This window comes from Pollicipes pollicipes, unplaced genomic scaffold (genome assembly GCF_011947565.3).
Source record: "Pollicipes pollicipes isolate AB1234 unplaced genomic scaffold, Ppol_2.1 Scaffold_3681;HRSCAF=4319_pilon_pilon_pilon, whole genome shotgun sequence".
Taxonomy (NCBI): domain Eukaryota; kingdom Metazoa; phylum Arthropoda; class Thecostraca; order Pollicipedomorpha; family Pollicipedidae; genus Pollicipes; species Pollicipes pollicipes.
This window is the reverse complement of record NW_023596351.1, coordinates 61,506-78,761: the sequence shown is the minus strand read 5'-3', so window position 1 is coordinate 78,761 and position 17,256 is coordinate 61,506. Positions and strand designations below refer to the sequence as shown.

Here is a 17,256-nt window from a genome sequence, read left to right as displayed (position 1 = left end):
GGTCGGCGCCCGGCTCGCTGCTGTCGCTGCTCTCCAGCTCCTGTTCGCGTCCTCGTCCAGCGACGACTGCTTCATCAGGCCTAACGACGGAGCGGCACACCGTCAGTTCGACCCCGCTGAAAGAGATGGGCCGGCGCACCGAGCCAGCCCGGCCAAGGTCGCTTCGAATGACTCTGTACCAACCCACACGCGGGGAACCGTTTCGATTGCCAGTTTGCGCACCGTGTCGGGTACGCCCCGTGACCGAAGCAAAAATAAACGATTGCCAAAATCGAGCGACGTCGAAGTGTGTAGTTGCCACGGCGGGACAGCTGTCTGGTGGGAACGTGGAACGCCGTTAAGAGACAGCGCGGAACAATGTCCGACACAAGCAACGACCTCGCGCGTGTGAGAGCAGTGAGCGATTACGACGCCACCAAGTCCAGCGCGCATTGACGGTCTCGCAGGCGGACGACTTCGTGGTACAGCGTCAAGGCGAAGACGTGAGATGCGGAAGTACGGCACTGTGCCTGGCGGCGGATGGGGCCGTGGCAGGGCACACAAAGCCCACCGACCCCCGCCGCGCCCACTCACCCTCCGCAGCAGGCGGAGCGACTGGGCGCGGTGCTGCGAGTCGGCCACGTCGACGCCGCTGAGCGGCGGACTACTGCAGCGCATGGTGCGCGTGCGCTGGGCCGTGTCCTCGGGCACGGGGCCAGGTGCGCGCGGCGCGCCGCGGTCCCGCATCCGGCGCAGCTCGTCCGAGCCGCCCAGCGTCACCAGCAGCACCTTCCACACCAGCAGCAGCACTTCTTCATGGGGAAGTGCGCGTGGCGCCGCTGCAGAAGCGGGCCACCATGCCCAGCAGCGTCACCACCACCAGCTCACCGTTGTCCTGCGGCAGCACTGCGGCCGCGCAGCGTCAGTCGCCGACGGCGGTCAGCCAGAGCCTCGCGACACATGGCGCCACGCCGCCGTACTATGAGCGGCAGGTGACGCGGCGGGCGGGTCACGGCACAGCTCTTCCTCCACGCTTCAGTTGTACACTGGTGTGTCGGTGGCCGGCGGCGCAGCGCACCCCCTGGCTGACCCCGCAGACAAGCACTGATCGGACACTCAAACGCACAATTTACGCCCAGGGCAGGCCGGCGCGAAAGGCGCACAGTTAACCCATCACCATCCCCGGTCGTCAGTACGGAGCCGCAGCCGAGTCGCCCGCGATGCTCCCGAGCTGCACGGTGGGCGGCACGCACTGCCATACATTGAGCCACGCCCGCGACGAGCGCGGCGCCTCGCGACCGCCCGCCTGCCCTGGACGGCCACTCACTGAGCTCGGCCTTGAAGTTCTCACGCAGCTGCGTGCACGGGTCCAGCTCGTCCGGCACGCGCATCACCTCCACCATGATGTACAGCACGCTGAGCACCACGCGCAGGTCCGTGGAGTCGGCCAGCGAGACGGCCAGCTTGCGCAGCGCCGCGCTGGCCGTCGTGCCGTTCCTGGCAACGCGGCGTTCCGCGTGAGCGCGACGGCGGCGGGAGAGGCGGGGAAACGGGGGGGGGGGGGGGGGGGGGGGCGGCCCGGTGACCGACACTGCGTCGCACAGTGAGAACACAAATGACGCGGGAGCTTCACTGGAGTGGCAACGTTAACTACCAATTTGCCCAAGGTAAATGTCTATGCGAGCTTGTAAGGGGCTGCCCATCAAAATACGGGCGTCAGGCAGAAACTGAAAAGATGTTTTGGAGCAATAAAGTGAAGCCGTGCCTGTGTGTGGTAGCAGAGATAGGAAGACACGGACACTCACTCGATTTCGAGGTAGAGTAGCTCGAGGAAGGCGGAGAATACACCGCACTTGTATAGCAGCATAACGTTGGTTCTGGCCCAGCTCGCCTGCTCCTCGTCCGACTGCACTTCGGCCCAGCAGCCCTGGGCTATATACAGCAGCGCCCGCATCGCTGCCGTACGAACGGGGGAGTCAGCGCAGCTGGGGACGAAGCACTACCACAGACACTAGGGACCTTCTGCACATTAGCGCCCGAAACCCTGTCACGAGACACAGGAATGACAAAAACCGAGAGCATGACCAAGTGTTCTCTACCAGTGGTATTGCACAGAGATGTCACCTTTCATGCGGGCATCCCTCCTGGAGAGGTCCAGACGATCCATGAGTTTGAGGACCACAGCCCGGCGCCGCTCGTCGCGCATGCTCTGCCAGCATCTCCCGAAGCCATGCTCGCTCATCAGCTCGTCGAAGCACTGTAATGGGCGCCACAGCTGCGGTGACGGTCCCAGGAGGACGGGCTGAGCAGCACACCAGCCGGGCGCCGGGCTTCACGACAAACTCACAACGGCGCCGTTCGGTGCGCAGCCGCGGACACACGCCCGCTGTCGGTCAACACTGCAGCGTTAGCAACGGCCGGCACAAACAGCTGACAGAGGCTCACAACATGCATTTGATGTTTCATCCCATGTCTGCACAACAGTTAGAAAAAGCTGGCTGGTGTGAGTGGAATTCACTTCTGACCCATAATTGATGATATCTTGCAAATGGCATGTTCGGCTGCTGAACACAGGGCCTGCATCACAAGCTCCCCGGGCCACACCGCACTGGCTGTGCTGCATTGGACCGCACAGGTTGCATGAGACACTTATGTAAATACCTAAAATTTATGTTTCGAGTAAAACACTTGTATGCTATGCCTGGACTGCACCTTAAAAGGGTTCTATTTCAATATCTTCAAGAGTTTCAACCATATGCAGTCATTATAAAGAGCCCTGCAAAACTTATGGTGCTTTGACTATATTTTAGCTTTTACTAAGGCTCACAAGGATACCAGGCATTTCTGGGTGACCGAAAATGTGGGTGACACCACATGCATCAAAAGCACCAGAAGTCACAATTACACAGATATCTATGCATTTCAATACAACAGCATCCATGCATTTTGACATCAAATACAGAACAGCTTACCTTCAAGTTTATCTGGAATTCAGGCACTTCTGTGTAGCTATAAAGCTCTGCAATTTCATTCATGTGAGATTCTGTATCCTCATACTGGAAATCCAGCTCTGGAAACTCATCACCACACTGCAAAGGGAATGATTAACATGGGGTTAGCATTTATGTGCACTGTTGATAGGTGACACAGATGACAGACACAAAGTTCATCATAGACTGTTAGCTAGGGACATTTGCTAAGTTCTTTATTCATACCAGCATTACAAGTATGAAAATCCCTAGGCTTATTAAATCTAAAAGCACCTACCTAAATGCAAAAGCACACAAATTGTGTAAATGCAGATACCAAGTCTTTATTCAGGCACAAAACATTTGAGTCTGGTGGATAACCTACCTCAACTTTCTTTGTTCCGCAGCATGATTTCACGAAGCTTTTCCAAGCCTCTTTGCTTCCATTTGTGTTTGCCATTTGGATCCATGGCAGCTATGGGTGTATCACTGCATTAGCACAAAATATGTATATATATATATATATACATTTATACATATATATATATATATATATAACCATCTTAACCTTAAGCTTCAATTTTTATTTGCAGCAACATATTTTTCTGGCATCAAGAAAACTGATTCTTGTGATTAACAAATTATTTCTTATCTTTTAGGGTGGCTTCCCAGGTTTTTAAAAAGGGAAATAAGACCTATTCAAAATTAACAGCATATCACTTAAACAATACCATATACCCCTATAAGGCTACAGATCTAAGAGCATAGGCTGTTCAAGAGTGAAATAACCTTAAAACACTGTCTTTAACCCATTTTGCAGTTTTTCATTACATATCCATAGCTTGTCCAAAAACAATTTGTACACTATTTTTCATAAGCTACTTTAAGATGTTTCAGGCATCAGACAAAACAAAAGCACATCAAACATGCACACCATTCCACATGGGCTTAGATTGTGCACTCCAGTGTATTCCATATGAGTCTGATATTCCCATGTGTGTTAATTGAAACTTTCATGCTTCAAAGTCATTGCTGCAGACTGGCATTATGTGCCAGATGCTAAGCTGCAAGGTAATGTACAAGAAGCCATGGGTTATTAATCCAAACATGATTCCATCCAATGCAGCCAAACCAAAGCAGTACTGGTGTGCTGAACCTGATACACATATATGCCAGACTCAGTGTCAGACAAAATGAGCTGAATTTTGAGCACAATTTTGCTTAAAAATGCTTTCAGCTACTCTCATTTAAAGAAATGAAGTCAGCATTTCAATTTCTTTTGATACACTGCCTCTATGGGTCAATTGCTGCAAGGCTGCTGCCCCTGTGCTAGAGATGCTTAGGGTCAGGCATTTTTCTTGTTGTCAGGCTGGATCGTTTCAGCATAAGCCATTTGCGAAATCAGAATTTAAGCAGTCAATGTGGAAAAGGCAAAGCAACAGAACACAAATCATTGTCATCGGAATGACAGTAACGCAAGTGCACCACGGAAAAAGGAGCACCAATCAAGTGATCAAACTACGTGCCCAGAGCCTTACAGATTTCATCCTAACAACCGGAACTCCATTCCCTTGGTCCCGTGCCTCTATCACATTCTCCATCACAGCTGATGTGTCGAATAGGTCAGCATATTCACAACTGAAAAACAATTAAAGGCACACATACAATGATGACAATAGAACACAAAGGTACTACTACACCTCAACCGTTTGTTGTAAAACACGGACAGCCGCCTCTCGCACCCGCCCACCGTGCCTTTCAGAGATAGGGCGCCCACAATGTACGGTCGAGAATATCCCACTGTTTCTGTGTGCAAGTGTTCCAGGGTTGAATTTTTGCCGAATGTGGCGCACGAAGGCAAAGGTTTTTCTTGCATAACGAATACCACACTTTAGCATCAAATATCTGAAGGGGACTGTTTCAGCTTGTGGTAGAAATAAGCGATTTCTAGAACGAAGATAAAGTTTGAAGTCCTGTATGTCTGATAATATGAAAAGTATGTGCGTTTTACTGATAAATTGATCGAGATAAGACCGATCGTACAATTAGGGACATATGTGTTTTCTTTGGAGGCAATGTAACTGAACTCGGGTATTGCGAAAGGGAACACAACAGGAATCGTGTGGAGAACAGCGCAGTAATCCGGTCGCTGGCCTTCCGATGACAGCGGGGTAGCATGAACTGTTTGTTTTCTTCCTTGCCGTCGTAATAGCATTCTCAAGCTCATTGGGATACTAAATTAACATCTGTCATGCATCAGGGCATATCCGAAGAGGAGTTCACTCAGCTCCAGGTGAGACGCAACCGTAGAGGTGTTGACATGTCCGTTTGAGCTAAATGCTTAAGTTAGGCAACACATTTTTAGTGAAGTGGGATCAAATGACCACCATTGATAGCTTTTTAGCTTAAGCAGTCGATAATACTAAAAAAACATCTTGCATCCATGGTTGGAAACCACCACTGGGACATGTGAAAGCATCCCTGTTGAGAATATGAGAGGAGAAAGCATCCTCCAAACACACTAGCTTGCTAGCCGAGTCTAGATGCCATCCGGTCTTTTGAGCCTTGACTTCAACTCTGAATTTTGACTTTGAACTTCTTTGATTCTTGGGCAGGATCAGCCTGAGGTTGATTAACTGACCTCTTGGCCCCCAAATGTAAAAAGTACCATTATGCTGGACATGCCCATTTTAGCAGCAACATTGCAGTACAAATTTCAGAGCAGTTATATCATGTTTGGTGCATGATGCATGCCAATTACGGTGCACAGAGATCTGGTGTGTTAGAAAATTATGACATCAAGGTACTTCAGACAATGGTCAGCACAAACTTCACTTAAAACAGAGCTTAGGTTGGATGTGCACAAAACAGGTTGTAATCTGGTGTGTTAGATGAACTTTTGCAAAGTGTGAAGGCACATTTTATGCTGATCATGTTAGGCACAGTGGTAAAACTGTGCAAACATTTATTTGCATTATACCATGATTCCTGATGCCCACAGTTTGGTGTCTAAGCATTACAGGGTTCACCACATCAGGAATCAATAATTCAAGAAATTGTAATATTGTTATGGTAATTCTAGCAATGATACTCTAAGCACCAAAAGCATTGGGGCTTAAAAGCACTAAATGTTTTGAATGCTAGGTTGATGTTATGTGAGCAGTGATGGTAGTGGTCTAGTCTGCAAAAATCCTGTGTGCTAAATCTACACTCATGTGTATTAAACTCAGGCAAGGCCAACTTGTGCCAAGTCCAAGGCAGGCAAAATCTTGCTGAATTTTTAACCTGCAGTAGCTGAAAAGGTTTCAGAGTATTTTTGCCCAAAATTGCCTATACATCATAATTCTCTGAAACATTGGCTCTTTCAGTGCCAAAGTTAGTGGAAACTGCACACTGAATCTCATTGTATTTCAAGTTTGCATGCAAAATAGACTGTAGCTTGTAATTGCCTATCGCAGGAGGACATGGTGCTAAAGGACGCAGGTGTTAGCAGTGTGGATGGGCAGGCCCACAGCTCTTGTTCGCTCTGAGCATCATAGGGCACTGGCTGTCCCTACAACCTGCAGCACAGCTCAGCCCTGTTTGGGTGTCTGCTTTGACAGCAGCATGTAGTGACCAGCTCATTAAAACACACTCTGTGGCTGCTACATTACAAACAAATGTCTTTTTTGTCAAGAATGCCAAAAAACTAGGGGAGCTTAAGTTTCAAAAACCTGCTGAGATGATAGCCACACACACTAACACACATATCCCTCTTTTCAAGGGGTGACTAGTTGGCACATTTCAAACTGCAATTTGCCAGCACTTTTAGCACCTTGACTTTTGCTGTATGTTGATTGCCAGGAAAACTATTCAAACATAAGTTGAAAACTGGCAAGGCATGGCATTAAGCAGCAATATTCTGGATGAATCAGTGAAAGATGGGGGGTGTCTGTTGTGGCCAGTGCAGTTTATTAAAAATGTGTGGAGAAAGGTGTCATTTTGAAAGTTGTCTTGACTGCACAGATGTGCCATCCCAACATACGTGGAATGTATGCTTCCATTATGACATATGACTGTATGACATCTGAATGTATGACATGTGACTGTATGCCATCTGAGTGTATGACATATGGCTGTAACATATAATTGTACAATTGAAGAAATCTCATGTTTTCCTTTCTTTTCAGAATCAGTTTTTGGCATTAAAGGCCACAAACTATGCACTGGAAGAGGACAAAAGAAAGCAAGCATCAGGTATAACCTCCCCACTAGCCAGTGCTATACCATCCGACATTGTGGTCTGCCGGGTGGCGTGTCAGGCGTAATTCTATTCTGCTACTGAAGTATACTCTCAAAGAGGCTACAGGTTGCTCTGTCAGTGCCAGCTCCTTGCATCTCTCAGGCTGAAGGTGTGGTCAGTGTAGTGTAGCAAGCCAGACAGCAGCCGAGCTCCGCACGTGTTATCCTGCCTGCGAGCATCACACGTCTCTAAAGCAGGTCGCGGTAGCACGTGAGCAGCTGCAGAATGAGCGGCGAGCCCCTCTGGACGGACAGTATGACGCCAGTCTGGCCGTTGCAGTGCTGGCCGAGCATCAGAGTCGGCTGCAGCGGTCCGACCGCGAGGTGGCGCGCCTGCAGCAGGTGGTCGACAAGAGCAAGAAGGCGCGCGAGGTGGAGCTGATCCTGCAGACCAATGCCAGCCTGGAGAAGAAGCTGGTCTCGCAGGAGGACGACTTCCGGCTGCAGAATCAGACGCTGCTGCAGGAGCTGTCCGTGGTACGGATCCGGCGGTCGGGGACATGTGGCTCTGATGTGCTGTTTATTCAAACCGTAATTGTGATTACGTCCTGCTTTGATTGGCTGGGCTATCTTGAGTGTCACCTGATGTCATCTGGAGAGTGCAGTGGTTCAGATGTAATTGTGTTCAGTATTATACTGTGTAAGCAAATTGATATATGGGTTGACGGCCATACTGTGCTTTCTGGTACTAGTATCCTAACAGGTTGCTATGGTTTAGTTCAGAAAGAACACAAGATAATGCTTTTGTACTTCGCAGCTTACACACATCGAGGGTGACATGTCTCATTTGGCACAGCAGTTCTCTGAGAAAGATCCGTTTGCTTCAGTACGTTTCTGCAAATGAGAAGCTGGAAAATGAGCTGCAAGCTCTCCAGGATGGCAAACCGGAATTGCTGGAGTCACGGTATGCTGAGGAGGTGAGAGAAGAAGTGTCTTGCCTTCTTTGAGATGTCGGTCCCCCCCCCCCCCCCAAAGGAACGAGTGAAGGTTCCTGTCACACAGCCTAGCTGAAGAAAAAAGGTTCCCTGCAATACCCCGCTGTCCAACAGGGTTCGGCAGGGTCGGCAGCGGCGCAGACCATCCACGCGTGCCTGTCGTGCGGTGGCTGTGCCCGTCCCAGCTCGCCTGTCCTCGCGCTCCGTCCCGCTGGCGGCTGAACGTCGCCGCCCTCTACGGGCAGATGCTACACCTGCGCGCCGAGTCAGAGGCGCTGCGCCAGGAGCTGGCCGCCGTGCGCGACCAGACGGCCACCGAACTGGCCCAGCTTCGGCATAAGGTGGCCGCCCTCACCGAGGTCAACGCCCAGCTGGAGCGCGCCGCCCGGCCCGACGACGCCGACCCGTGAGTGTGGCGGTCCTGACCCGTGAGTGTGGCGGCTCTGACCCGTGAGTGTGGCGGTCCTGACCCGTGAGTGTGGCGGCTCTGACCCGCAAGTGTGGCGGCTCTGACCCGCGAGTGTAGCGGCCTCGACCCGCGAGTGTGGCGGCTCTGACCCGCGAGTGTAGCTGCCCTGATCCGCGAGTGTGGCGGTTTGCAGCGGCTCCGACCCGCGACTGTGGCGGCGCTTGGTACCTCTGTCGACTGGGAGTTCGCTGTAAGGTCTGGCTGTGTAGATGACAAGCTCAGGGGACCACTGACGCCTTGTTCTCGGACAGGGTCTTGACGGAGGACTCCGAGTACGTGGAGGTGGGTAGTGCCGAGGTGTGCTACAAGAAGGCCGCCAGCAGCGCGCACGAGCTGCTGGAGGTAGCTGAGCAGAGGATACAGGAGCTGCAGGAGGACATTCAGCAGTATGCAGGTGTGTTCTGTTATGGGCCTCAACGCCGACGCTCTGCCAATGTCTCGCGGACTTTGGAATGAATAGGTTTTCATTGGCTAATGAAACAACACCATATGGTGCCTACAGCGAACGTGCTGTCGATGACATATGATAAAGATCTGACATCCGACATTCCCGTGATTGTCGTCTGCTCTGTTTGCGCGTTTATCTGCCCGGCGGTCATGTGTGTAAGGGATTTACGTGACTACCAAGGCCATCCTGTGACGTGTTTGACACCTGTGACGCGGTCAGTGGCTTACCAGTGGCCTACCAGCGGCCTACCAGTGGCTTACCAGCAGGCCACCAGTGGCTTACCAGTGACCTGCCCGTGACCTATTGGTGGCCTACCGTTGCTTGCCGGTGGCCCACCGGTGAATGTTGGATCTGTGTCCCGGCAGTTGACCAGCCCTGGTCGTTGTGATGGACCCTTCCAATGCCCCGGTACTGGCAGACATGCGCCTGGCGCTGGACACCACCCGGCGCGAGCTGGACATGGCGCGCGACGAGGCCCGCCGGCTGCGCGACGGTGGCGCCGCGGCCGGCCGGGATCCGGAGGCCGAGCAACTGCCGGCCAAGCTGGCCAGAAAGCAGGAGAGTTACCTGCGCCTGCAGGAGGAGATGGAGGCGCTGCGGCAGAGCAAGCAGTGAGTTGGCGGCCACCGGACGGCGCGGTCGGCCGCTCGGGCGCGGTGCGTGATCAGGGATTAGGGGATTGCCGTTGGTGCAGACCCCCCACACTCTGTGCAAAGTTTAAGATAACCATAAGATAGTGCTTGGAAAGAATGATGAAGTGTTATGTTCACCACTTTCCACGTGGGTAGAGGCTGCACCGCCACTGGGCAGTGGAGGGGTATGCTGACGCGGTGTGAAGCACTTTGTCCACATGCGCGTGTGTGCACGTGTGATTTGGTACACCGGCGCGGTACTGATCACCGGCTTGCTGCGGCCTGGCCAGGTGCTCTATTGTCTCGTCCTTAAAGGGCGTGTTTTGTTTCATTGCACCTCCCACTTGAAACTGGCGCCACTTCGTGCGAGGAACCAGCTGGCCGCAGCCGTCGGTGTGCCCAAAAGCACGACTAGCATCAACGGCTCGGTAACGGTTGTTGTCCGGCGGTCCTGTTGACCCCGAGCGCACCCCGCTGGGAAAGCGGCCCGTTCGTGCTCCGACGTGCGCCGTGTCGGGTGAGGCCTGAGCGCTGCCCGCTCTGCCTCAGAGCCGAGATTGACGACCTGCGGCTGCAGCAGCAGAGGGACGCCGCCGAGGCCAGGGAGAGAACGCAGCGCTACCAGACCCAGGTGCGTGTGCCGGACAGCGGCGCGCCGCCGCCTGCGCCCCCGCAGCCGCCGCGATCGCGGCTGGGGTCAGGGCCGGGGCCGGGGCTGGAACGGATGGTCTGGTGGTAACTAAAAGAGACAAGTGGTGTGTTCTGGTGAATTGGCGGTTTTGCGCGAGGGTGGTGGAATACTGAGAGTCGCACCAGGAGTGTTGTCCGGCACAGGCTCGTCAGCTTGTGTCGCTGGTTTCAGCTGAATAACGGCTACAGCGTACTGAAGGCCGAGCGAGAGAAGTCTGCGGCCACCATCAAGGACCTGACTGACCGGCTGAGAAAACATGAACCCGTGGTCAGTTGCCTCTCATAGAAACGTACTACATATCGACATGGCTCTTAACCAACTGGTACAATTCTGTTGCCGTGCTTGTCATTAACGTGTTGCGATGTCTTTTGAATGGCCTTCGCGATGGAGTCCCTTTTTTGTTATTGGGGACTTTTGCACGGGACGGGGAATGTCTTGATCGACCAAAGTTTCCTCGCTCTACTTCTGACGCTGATTGAACAGTGATGTGCTGATTGTGCTTCTACTGTAGCGGGTATCCGCACTGCCCTGTGGTAATCTGGATTGCCGCCCTGGTGCGTACCTCATCGTCAGTGCTGGTTGCCGCAGGAGCCGGCGGGGGAGCAGCAGCAACAGGAATCGGAGGTGGGCGCCGGCGACTCTGACCAATCGGCGCCGTCGGCCGAGCTGGCGCGCCTGACGGAGCAGGCGGCGGCGCTGGCGGAACAGCTGCGCGCCGCCCAGGCCTCGCTGGCCGAGACGACCGAACGGCTGCGACACACCGAGGCCGAGGCCGAGGCGCAGCGCGAGGAGGGCGAGGCGCGCATCGCCGACGCCGAGGCACGCCTGCTCGAGACGGAGACGCGCCTCGCCGAGTCGGAGGCGCGCCTGGTCGCCACCGAGGCGCGCCTGGCTGAGACGGAGACGGACAGGGACGACGCCAGCAAGGTACACCGGCTGTGGGCGCGCGTGACCGCGCCGACGGTCCGCCCGAAAACCCGCGTCGTCGTTGGTCCCTGGCGGTGCTCTTTGGCCTTGCAGCCCCGCAGCGGACTGTGACAGACAATGATGGCCTACACAGCTCGGACAGTGTCTGATCGGTGTAGACCATCTTACCTCCCCCGGCCGTCGCCGCCACCCCTCGCCCGGCGGCCTGGGGTCTGCGGTCTGTGGTCTGTTAAATGCGGAGTGGTCCGATGACGGGTCCACCACTGACGGCCGCGTCCTCCGGCAGTTGGCCGCGAAGCGGAAGAGCGTGCTGGACGAGATGGCGGCGCACATCAATCAGCTGACTGAGGAGCACGCCGAGGTGCTGAAGACAGCCGGCGAGGCGCGCGACCGGCTCCAGACGCTGGTCGACCAGCGCACCGACGAGCTGCAGGTGAGAGGAGACGCCCGGCGTCTGCGAGACGTGCCGCATGACACGGTTTGTGTGTCTGTCTGTCGCCGCACGGGTCCTGACGCCGTGTCGCACCTGGGGTTTATTGCCGCACCATCATCAAACGCTGTTGCGCCGCCTTGCATCGGCGCGGTCATGACGGCTGGTGTGGAAACCCGCCTGCCTGCCGTGCACGAGACCGTTGTGTTGGCGCCGGTGGCGCGCCCTGCACGCGACCGGGATAACGTCGTACTGGGCCGTGCCGGGTCGTGATGAAGAGGGGACACCCAAGCTGACTGTCTGCCCCTCAAGAGGCCGACACGAGCGCGCGCCGGCCTGTCGTGTCGGGGTCCGTCATCTCAGCCCCTCCGTCCGCCGCAGGGGGCCGGCCAGTGCCTGGCGCAGACGGAGGCCGACCTGGGCCGCGCCCAGGAGTCGCTGGAGTCGGAGCGCCGGCTCCGGCTGGACCAGGAGCGCCGGCTGGCCGAGCGCGAGCGGGAGCACGCCGCTCGACTGCAGCGGCAGGAGCAGGAAGCGGCTGAGGAGCGACAGGAACGCACCCGGATGGAAGAGGCGCACAGCGAGCGCGTCAAGGTGAGAGCCCGGCCAGCGGACGGCCGGTCCGCTAGAGGTGGACCCGGGGGCGTTTCTGGTTCGCTTACAAGTACGCGTCTGGTCAGCAGACCCGGTCTGCCCGGACAGGCCGACCTCTGGCTCGTGAGGCGGCGGTGTCGGCGGCGCCCTGACGCTCCCACTCCTGCAGGACCTGACCATGCAGCTGGAAATCACGTCCGCCCAGCTGGCCGAGTTCAAGGAGAAGGCCGCCGCCCTGCGTCAGGAGGTCAGTGTCGTCGGCCTGAGCCTGGACCGGCCGCCTCCCGACCGGGGCCTCCCGCTGCCGCCGTGTTGGGCCGGCTCCGGCGCTGATGACGGCAGGTGTACGGAGAGGGGCGGAATCTGAACCCTTTTGGGTTCGCACTTTCTGTCGATGTCCCAGACGGCTCATGTGGTGAATCACTTTCGTGTGGACCACAGTTGGCTCGATGTTTTCCGTTCAAAATGCGCGAAAATTGTGGGTTTTCTCCTCTTGTCCCGCAATTAACACTAGTTGTACCAGCCGCCACTCGCCATTTCGTTAAGAACTGGATGAGAGCGCACCGTATGTCGATCACGTCATGCGGCCCGTGTGACGACCGCCGTGCCACGCCGGCCAGGTGAAGGACAGCGTCGACGAGAAGCGGATCCACGAGCGCAAGGGCGCGTCCGTCATCAAGGACCTGCGACGTCAGCTGGCGCAGGAGCGCCGCCGCGCCGACAAGCTGCAGCAGGCCCTGCAGGACGCGCCGCTGGCCGACAAGCCAGGTACGCCTGGAGCTGAGGCCGGCGCGCCGCCGACAAGCGGGGCACGTGCTGGGTGGTCGACACCTCTGGCCGACGGGCCAACTGCGGCATCAGTCGAAAGCACAGTCAGATGATTGGTCGGACCCTCGCAGAGTCTGTCCTCTGGCTGTCAGCAGAGGCCATCATAGAGCAGGCCAACGGAATACTGCAGTATTTTTGCCTACGTCTCATTCCATGTTATTCATTGGAATTGTGGGAAAGATGCGTTGCGGCACAAAATTTACGAAGCGAAGCGTCCGGCGCTGTTGGTGAGTTCCCCACCGAGCATGTTCGGGGCTCGCGCGGCCTGTCTTCCGGCCACCTGTTCCACCGCGCTCGGTCGGCACGTGACTGCACTGGGCCCTGCTCCTCACGCCCCTTCGCCCCGCAGCCGAGCTGTCGCCGCCGCCGCCGCCCGAGTCGGACGTCCAGTCCGTGTCCAGCTGGTCGCTGATGAGCGGCGAGAACGGCGCGCCGTCGGCCAACGGCAGCGGCGACTCGCCCGTCGACACGGAGACGGTCGGCCTGCTGGCGCGCATCACACGGCTCCAGGTGGGCCGCCGCTGGGCCGCCGTGTGCGGCCGCTGCTCGGCTGCCGCGGATCGCGCTGCCGGCGCCGCCGCATGTGGCCGCTGCTAGATATTTGGGCAGGGGCCGCCCCGCCACCGTAGACACGGTTACTGTCTGTCCAGCTCGAGACGTCTTTTTCGACGCATCTCTCTCACTCGTATCTGAATGTTTGCGGGCTAGGGTGTACGGTGCCGGCGTGTGGACGCAGGCACCGTGTGCTATCTTTGGGCATGACGAGCCCTTTCTATATATCGCTGCTCCCTTGTGCGGCTCGAGCTGTGCGTGCTGACGCACGCCGGCACGGAGCGTAGCCTCTAAAGCTGTGAGTTTTGGAGAGGAATTAATCGCGCCTTGCTGTGAGCCAGCCGTGTCGGTGCGGCGTGCGCCGCGGACGCCGCCGCGTGCCACCGTGTCTTGCTGACCGCGCCCCGGCGGCGACAGGAGGAGAAGTGGCGCGTGGAGGAGAAGCTGAACCACCTGGAGCAGAGCAGCGGCGCGCTGGCCGACGACCTGGCCAGCAAGGCGGCGCTCATCCAGTTCTACTGCATGGAGGGCCGGCAGGCAGCGGCGGCGCACGGTGAGGGCGTGAGCGCAGTCGCGCCAGCCAGGTGGGCCGGCTGCCGGACTGGCCGCTGGCGGAGTGCCGAGGTCGCGGGGTCAGGGGGTCAGTGTGAACAACCGGATGGCAGGTCCCGACACGCCAGCGATAGCGGCGGCCTCCTGAGAACGCCAGACAATCGGCTGTCCTGTTTTGTTGGGGAAGCGGTCTCGATTACTCTGTTGTCTTCGTCGTGACTCGACAGTTTTACTCGTCGGAAGACTGCTGACGCGACAGATCTGATTGTCTGGCCACCAGATGCCTCGTGCCAGATTGTGGAGCTTTATTACGTTAATTACTATACTTGACGTTCTAAGAGACTACGCTCTGTAAGGCAACGTTAGTAGCGTCTTCAGCAATCTTGACGCCGGGTTTGATGACAAGAAGGCTGCAGCTCAATGTCAACTGGCAGTGTTATTCTCAGATAGTGTATCCATACCGCGTCAGCAGCGCACTGTATGCTGAGTAGTCGTAAGTCGGACTGCTGACTGTAGTGAGGCCCAAACTCTGAGTGAATTATACGGAAGCGCTCTAACCGTTAACGCCGGCAGCACCAGCATTAGGTGACTTATTTCGGTTGCTGGTTGTGGCCACCAACCTCGCATCGCCGTTGCGGCTATTGATCAGCCTCTTTTGACGTCCTGTGACTTCACGTGTTGCACTGTGACGTCATCTGACGCGGCGGTCTGTCGGCAGCGTCGTCCGAGGGCCTGGCACCGGTGAAGAAGCTGGTGGACTTCGTCAAGCATCTGTCGCAGGACGAGCAGCAGCGCGAGATGCAGCGGCGCATGCAGAACATGCTTGAGGAGACGCTCACCAAGAACATGCACCTGCAGCAGAACCTGAAGACCATGTCGGACGAGTTGGTGGCGGCGCGGCGGAAGGCGGCCGGCTGCTGAGACCGACGGGCTCGGCAGACCCAGCGGATGGCAGCTGCAGTGTCACCCGCGCCCAGTGACAGGCGCAGCGGCCTTAGGGCCTCTGAAGCGCCGCTGAGGCTGACAGCTGGTGGTGACTGGAGAGTCGCGTCTCATTAGGAAAGAACGAGAAACGTGCGACGGAACTGTGCTTGCTTGTCACGCCGCCTGCCCGTTACAATGGCGTGCTGCTGGGGAGGACTTGACGGCGTGACTGGTGATCACGCCGGTGAGGCACCGCTGGCTGTGGTGAGAGATCTGAGACGCGCGGCACGCGGGTGGCTCGGCCGGTGCGGGCTGGCGCGGCCCGTCCTGCAGAGGACCACCGCAGCGGCGCGCGCGGCCGTCAGCCCGGCCTCGCAGCGGCGCGGGCCGTCCCATGGCCGTCCGCCGCCGCTGCTGCTGCGGACCAGTCCGTATGAAAGCCTACGAAAGGCGAGATCTGCCCAGCACAGCTTCCGATGTCTTGTGCTCGGTTGGAGCGCTGCTGCTTAGACCCGTCCTATATCCAGCTCCGTTGCCACACGGGCCCCTGTAGTGTTGCGGGTTGAGCAGCTGTGGTGCCTCCTTTTTCCACCCTCTGTGCCCGCTTGGTGGCTGGGGTTTGGCAGTGACGTGGCATCTCTGGTAGGTTAGCGGACTCGGGGCTGTGCCGTGCTTAGCCGCACACAGCTGATGGGCGCTGCTGCGGTATCAGGGGTCCGTGAGGACGCCTTCACAACAGCGTCCCTGGCATGGCGTAACGAGTCCACGGCGTTCTGGCACGAGGAGAACTGTGAGTGCTGTAGCGGAAGTGCACTGTTCTGGGCGGGCGGTGCCCGTGTATACGCAGTCGAGTCTAGGGCAACGGGTTGAATGAAGATCATGAACCATTAATGTGTGAAATATTTTCTATATACGGCTTGCGGGTGCCGTCTCCCAGTTCCCGGAGGTAGCTGTGTGTTCAGCCAGGAGCTTTAAGCCTTGCACGCGCTGTCCCGCGCGGGATGGCCGCCCGGGCTGAGTGGGCGTTCAGGCGCGCCTCGGGTCGTGTGATGGGGTTGGCACGTGTGTGGGCGGCGCACCGGGCTGCTTTGGATCGGGCTGTCGGGGAGGAGCTGTGGGGTCTCGTTGGTCTAACGTTGCCCCTCCCGTAATTTGCGTACAATATTCGGTCGGCGGCCCAATGCACTGGCCGTAGGCCACCCCATCACTCGCTTTCACTTCTGTCTCCGATCTGGGTCTGGATCTGGATCGATCGGAAGAGGTCCCGCTGTTCCAAACATCGGGGCGCCGCGAAATGTATATCAAGTACCCAAATTGTCGTACAAGTTGTTTGCTATATTTTCGCAAATACATGCTCGATACAGTACATCAGCGTCCGGCCGTCGGCGGCGGCTTTCCGCGCCGAGCCGGGGGCCAGCGAGCCGCCGGACAGCAAGGCCGCAACATTATACAACAGAGGCGCGCGAGCGGCCGCGGAGCGTGGCCCGGACATCCGGCCGACCGCAACAGCGATCGACGTGCAGGCATGACTCCAGGCGTTGCCAGCCCCGCCCGGGGACGCCGCCTTCGCAGCCCCTCCAGCCTGCTCCCTCGCGTTTGGTCGATAGGGCGCCGGCGGGGGGACGGTCTGCCGCCGCCGGCGCCAGCGCAGGGGAACACCCCGCCCCGGCGGCGGCCCTCGGCGCCCCGCGCGGAACAGGCGGCTCGCGGGCCACGCCGTCGCCAACAGAAAATACGGAAAGACAGGAGTAACTGAAAGACGACAGAGAGACAACGCAACACAAGCGGATAACTGAGAAGTAGCGCCGCGCTTCGGGCCCCGGCCCCGTCCCGAAACCGGCAGCGACCACAGCGCGTCGCCAGGCCCAGCTCAGATCGCCCGAGGGTCAAATTCCTGGCAGGTGTGCGTCGAACAGGCTGACACCAGACGTCTGGTGACGCGGACCGGGCCGAGCTCGAGACAGACCACCTCCAGCTGACCCTGGGCCCGGTCGGTTCGGTCGCGATCGCTGACCAGTGTAGGACGGCACACGGATTTCGAACCA

The 17,256-nt window shown here is 57.2% G+C and overlaps 2 protein-coding genes across 2 annotated transcripts; one reads left to right on the top strand and one right to left on the bottom strand.

Moving 5' to 3' along the window:
* Positions 1 to 793: 793 nt before the first annotated feature.
* On the bottom strand, positions 794 to 4,676 carry LOC119092923 (striatin-interacting protein 2-like). The gene is made up of 6 exons (XM_037215820.1): positions 4,649 to 4,676; positions 2,952 to 3,068; positions 2,104 to 2,236; positions 1,785 to 1,935; positions 1,307 to 1,476; positions 794 to 885 (listed from the first exon to the last, which is right to left on the bottom strand). The coding sequence occupies exons 2-6, from the start codon at positions 3,012 to 3,014 to the stop codon at positions 794 to 796; spliced, it is 609 nt and encodes a 202-aa protein (XP_037071715.1). The 5' UTR covers positions 3,015 to 3,068; positions 4,649 to 4,676.
* Positions 4,677 to 4,866: 190 nt separating this feature from the next.
* On the top strand, positions 4,867 to 16,577 carry LOC119092922 (GRIP1-associated protein 1). Its single transcript, XM_037215819.1, has 18 exons — positions 4,867 to 5,241; positions 7,118 to 7,184; positions 7,510 to 7,706; positions 8,057 to 8,146; positions 8,410 to 8,570; positions 8,885 to 9,027; positions 9,500 to 9,692; positions 10,263 to 10,344; positions 10,576 to 10,671; positions 10,993 to 11,073; positions 11,128 to 11,331; positions 11,618 to 11,764; positions 12,143 to 12,355; positions 12,525 to 12,602; positions 12,976 to 13,123; positions 13,533 to 13,693; positions 14,153 to 14,288; positions 15,006 to 16,577. The coding sequence occupies exons 1-18, from the start codon at positions 5,200 to 5,202 to the stop codon at positions 15,206 to 15,208; spliced, it is 2,442 nt and encodes an 813-aa protein (XP_037071714.1). The 5' UTR covers positions 4,867 to 5,199; the 3' UTR covers positions 15,209 to 16,577.
* The last annotated feature ends 679 nt before the right edge of the window (positions 16,578 to 17,256 follow it).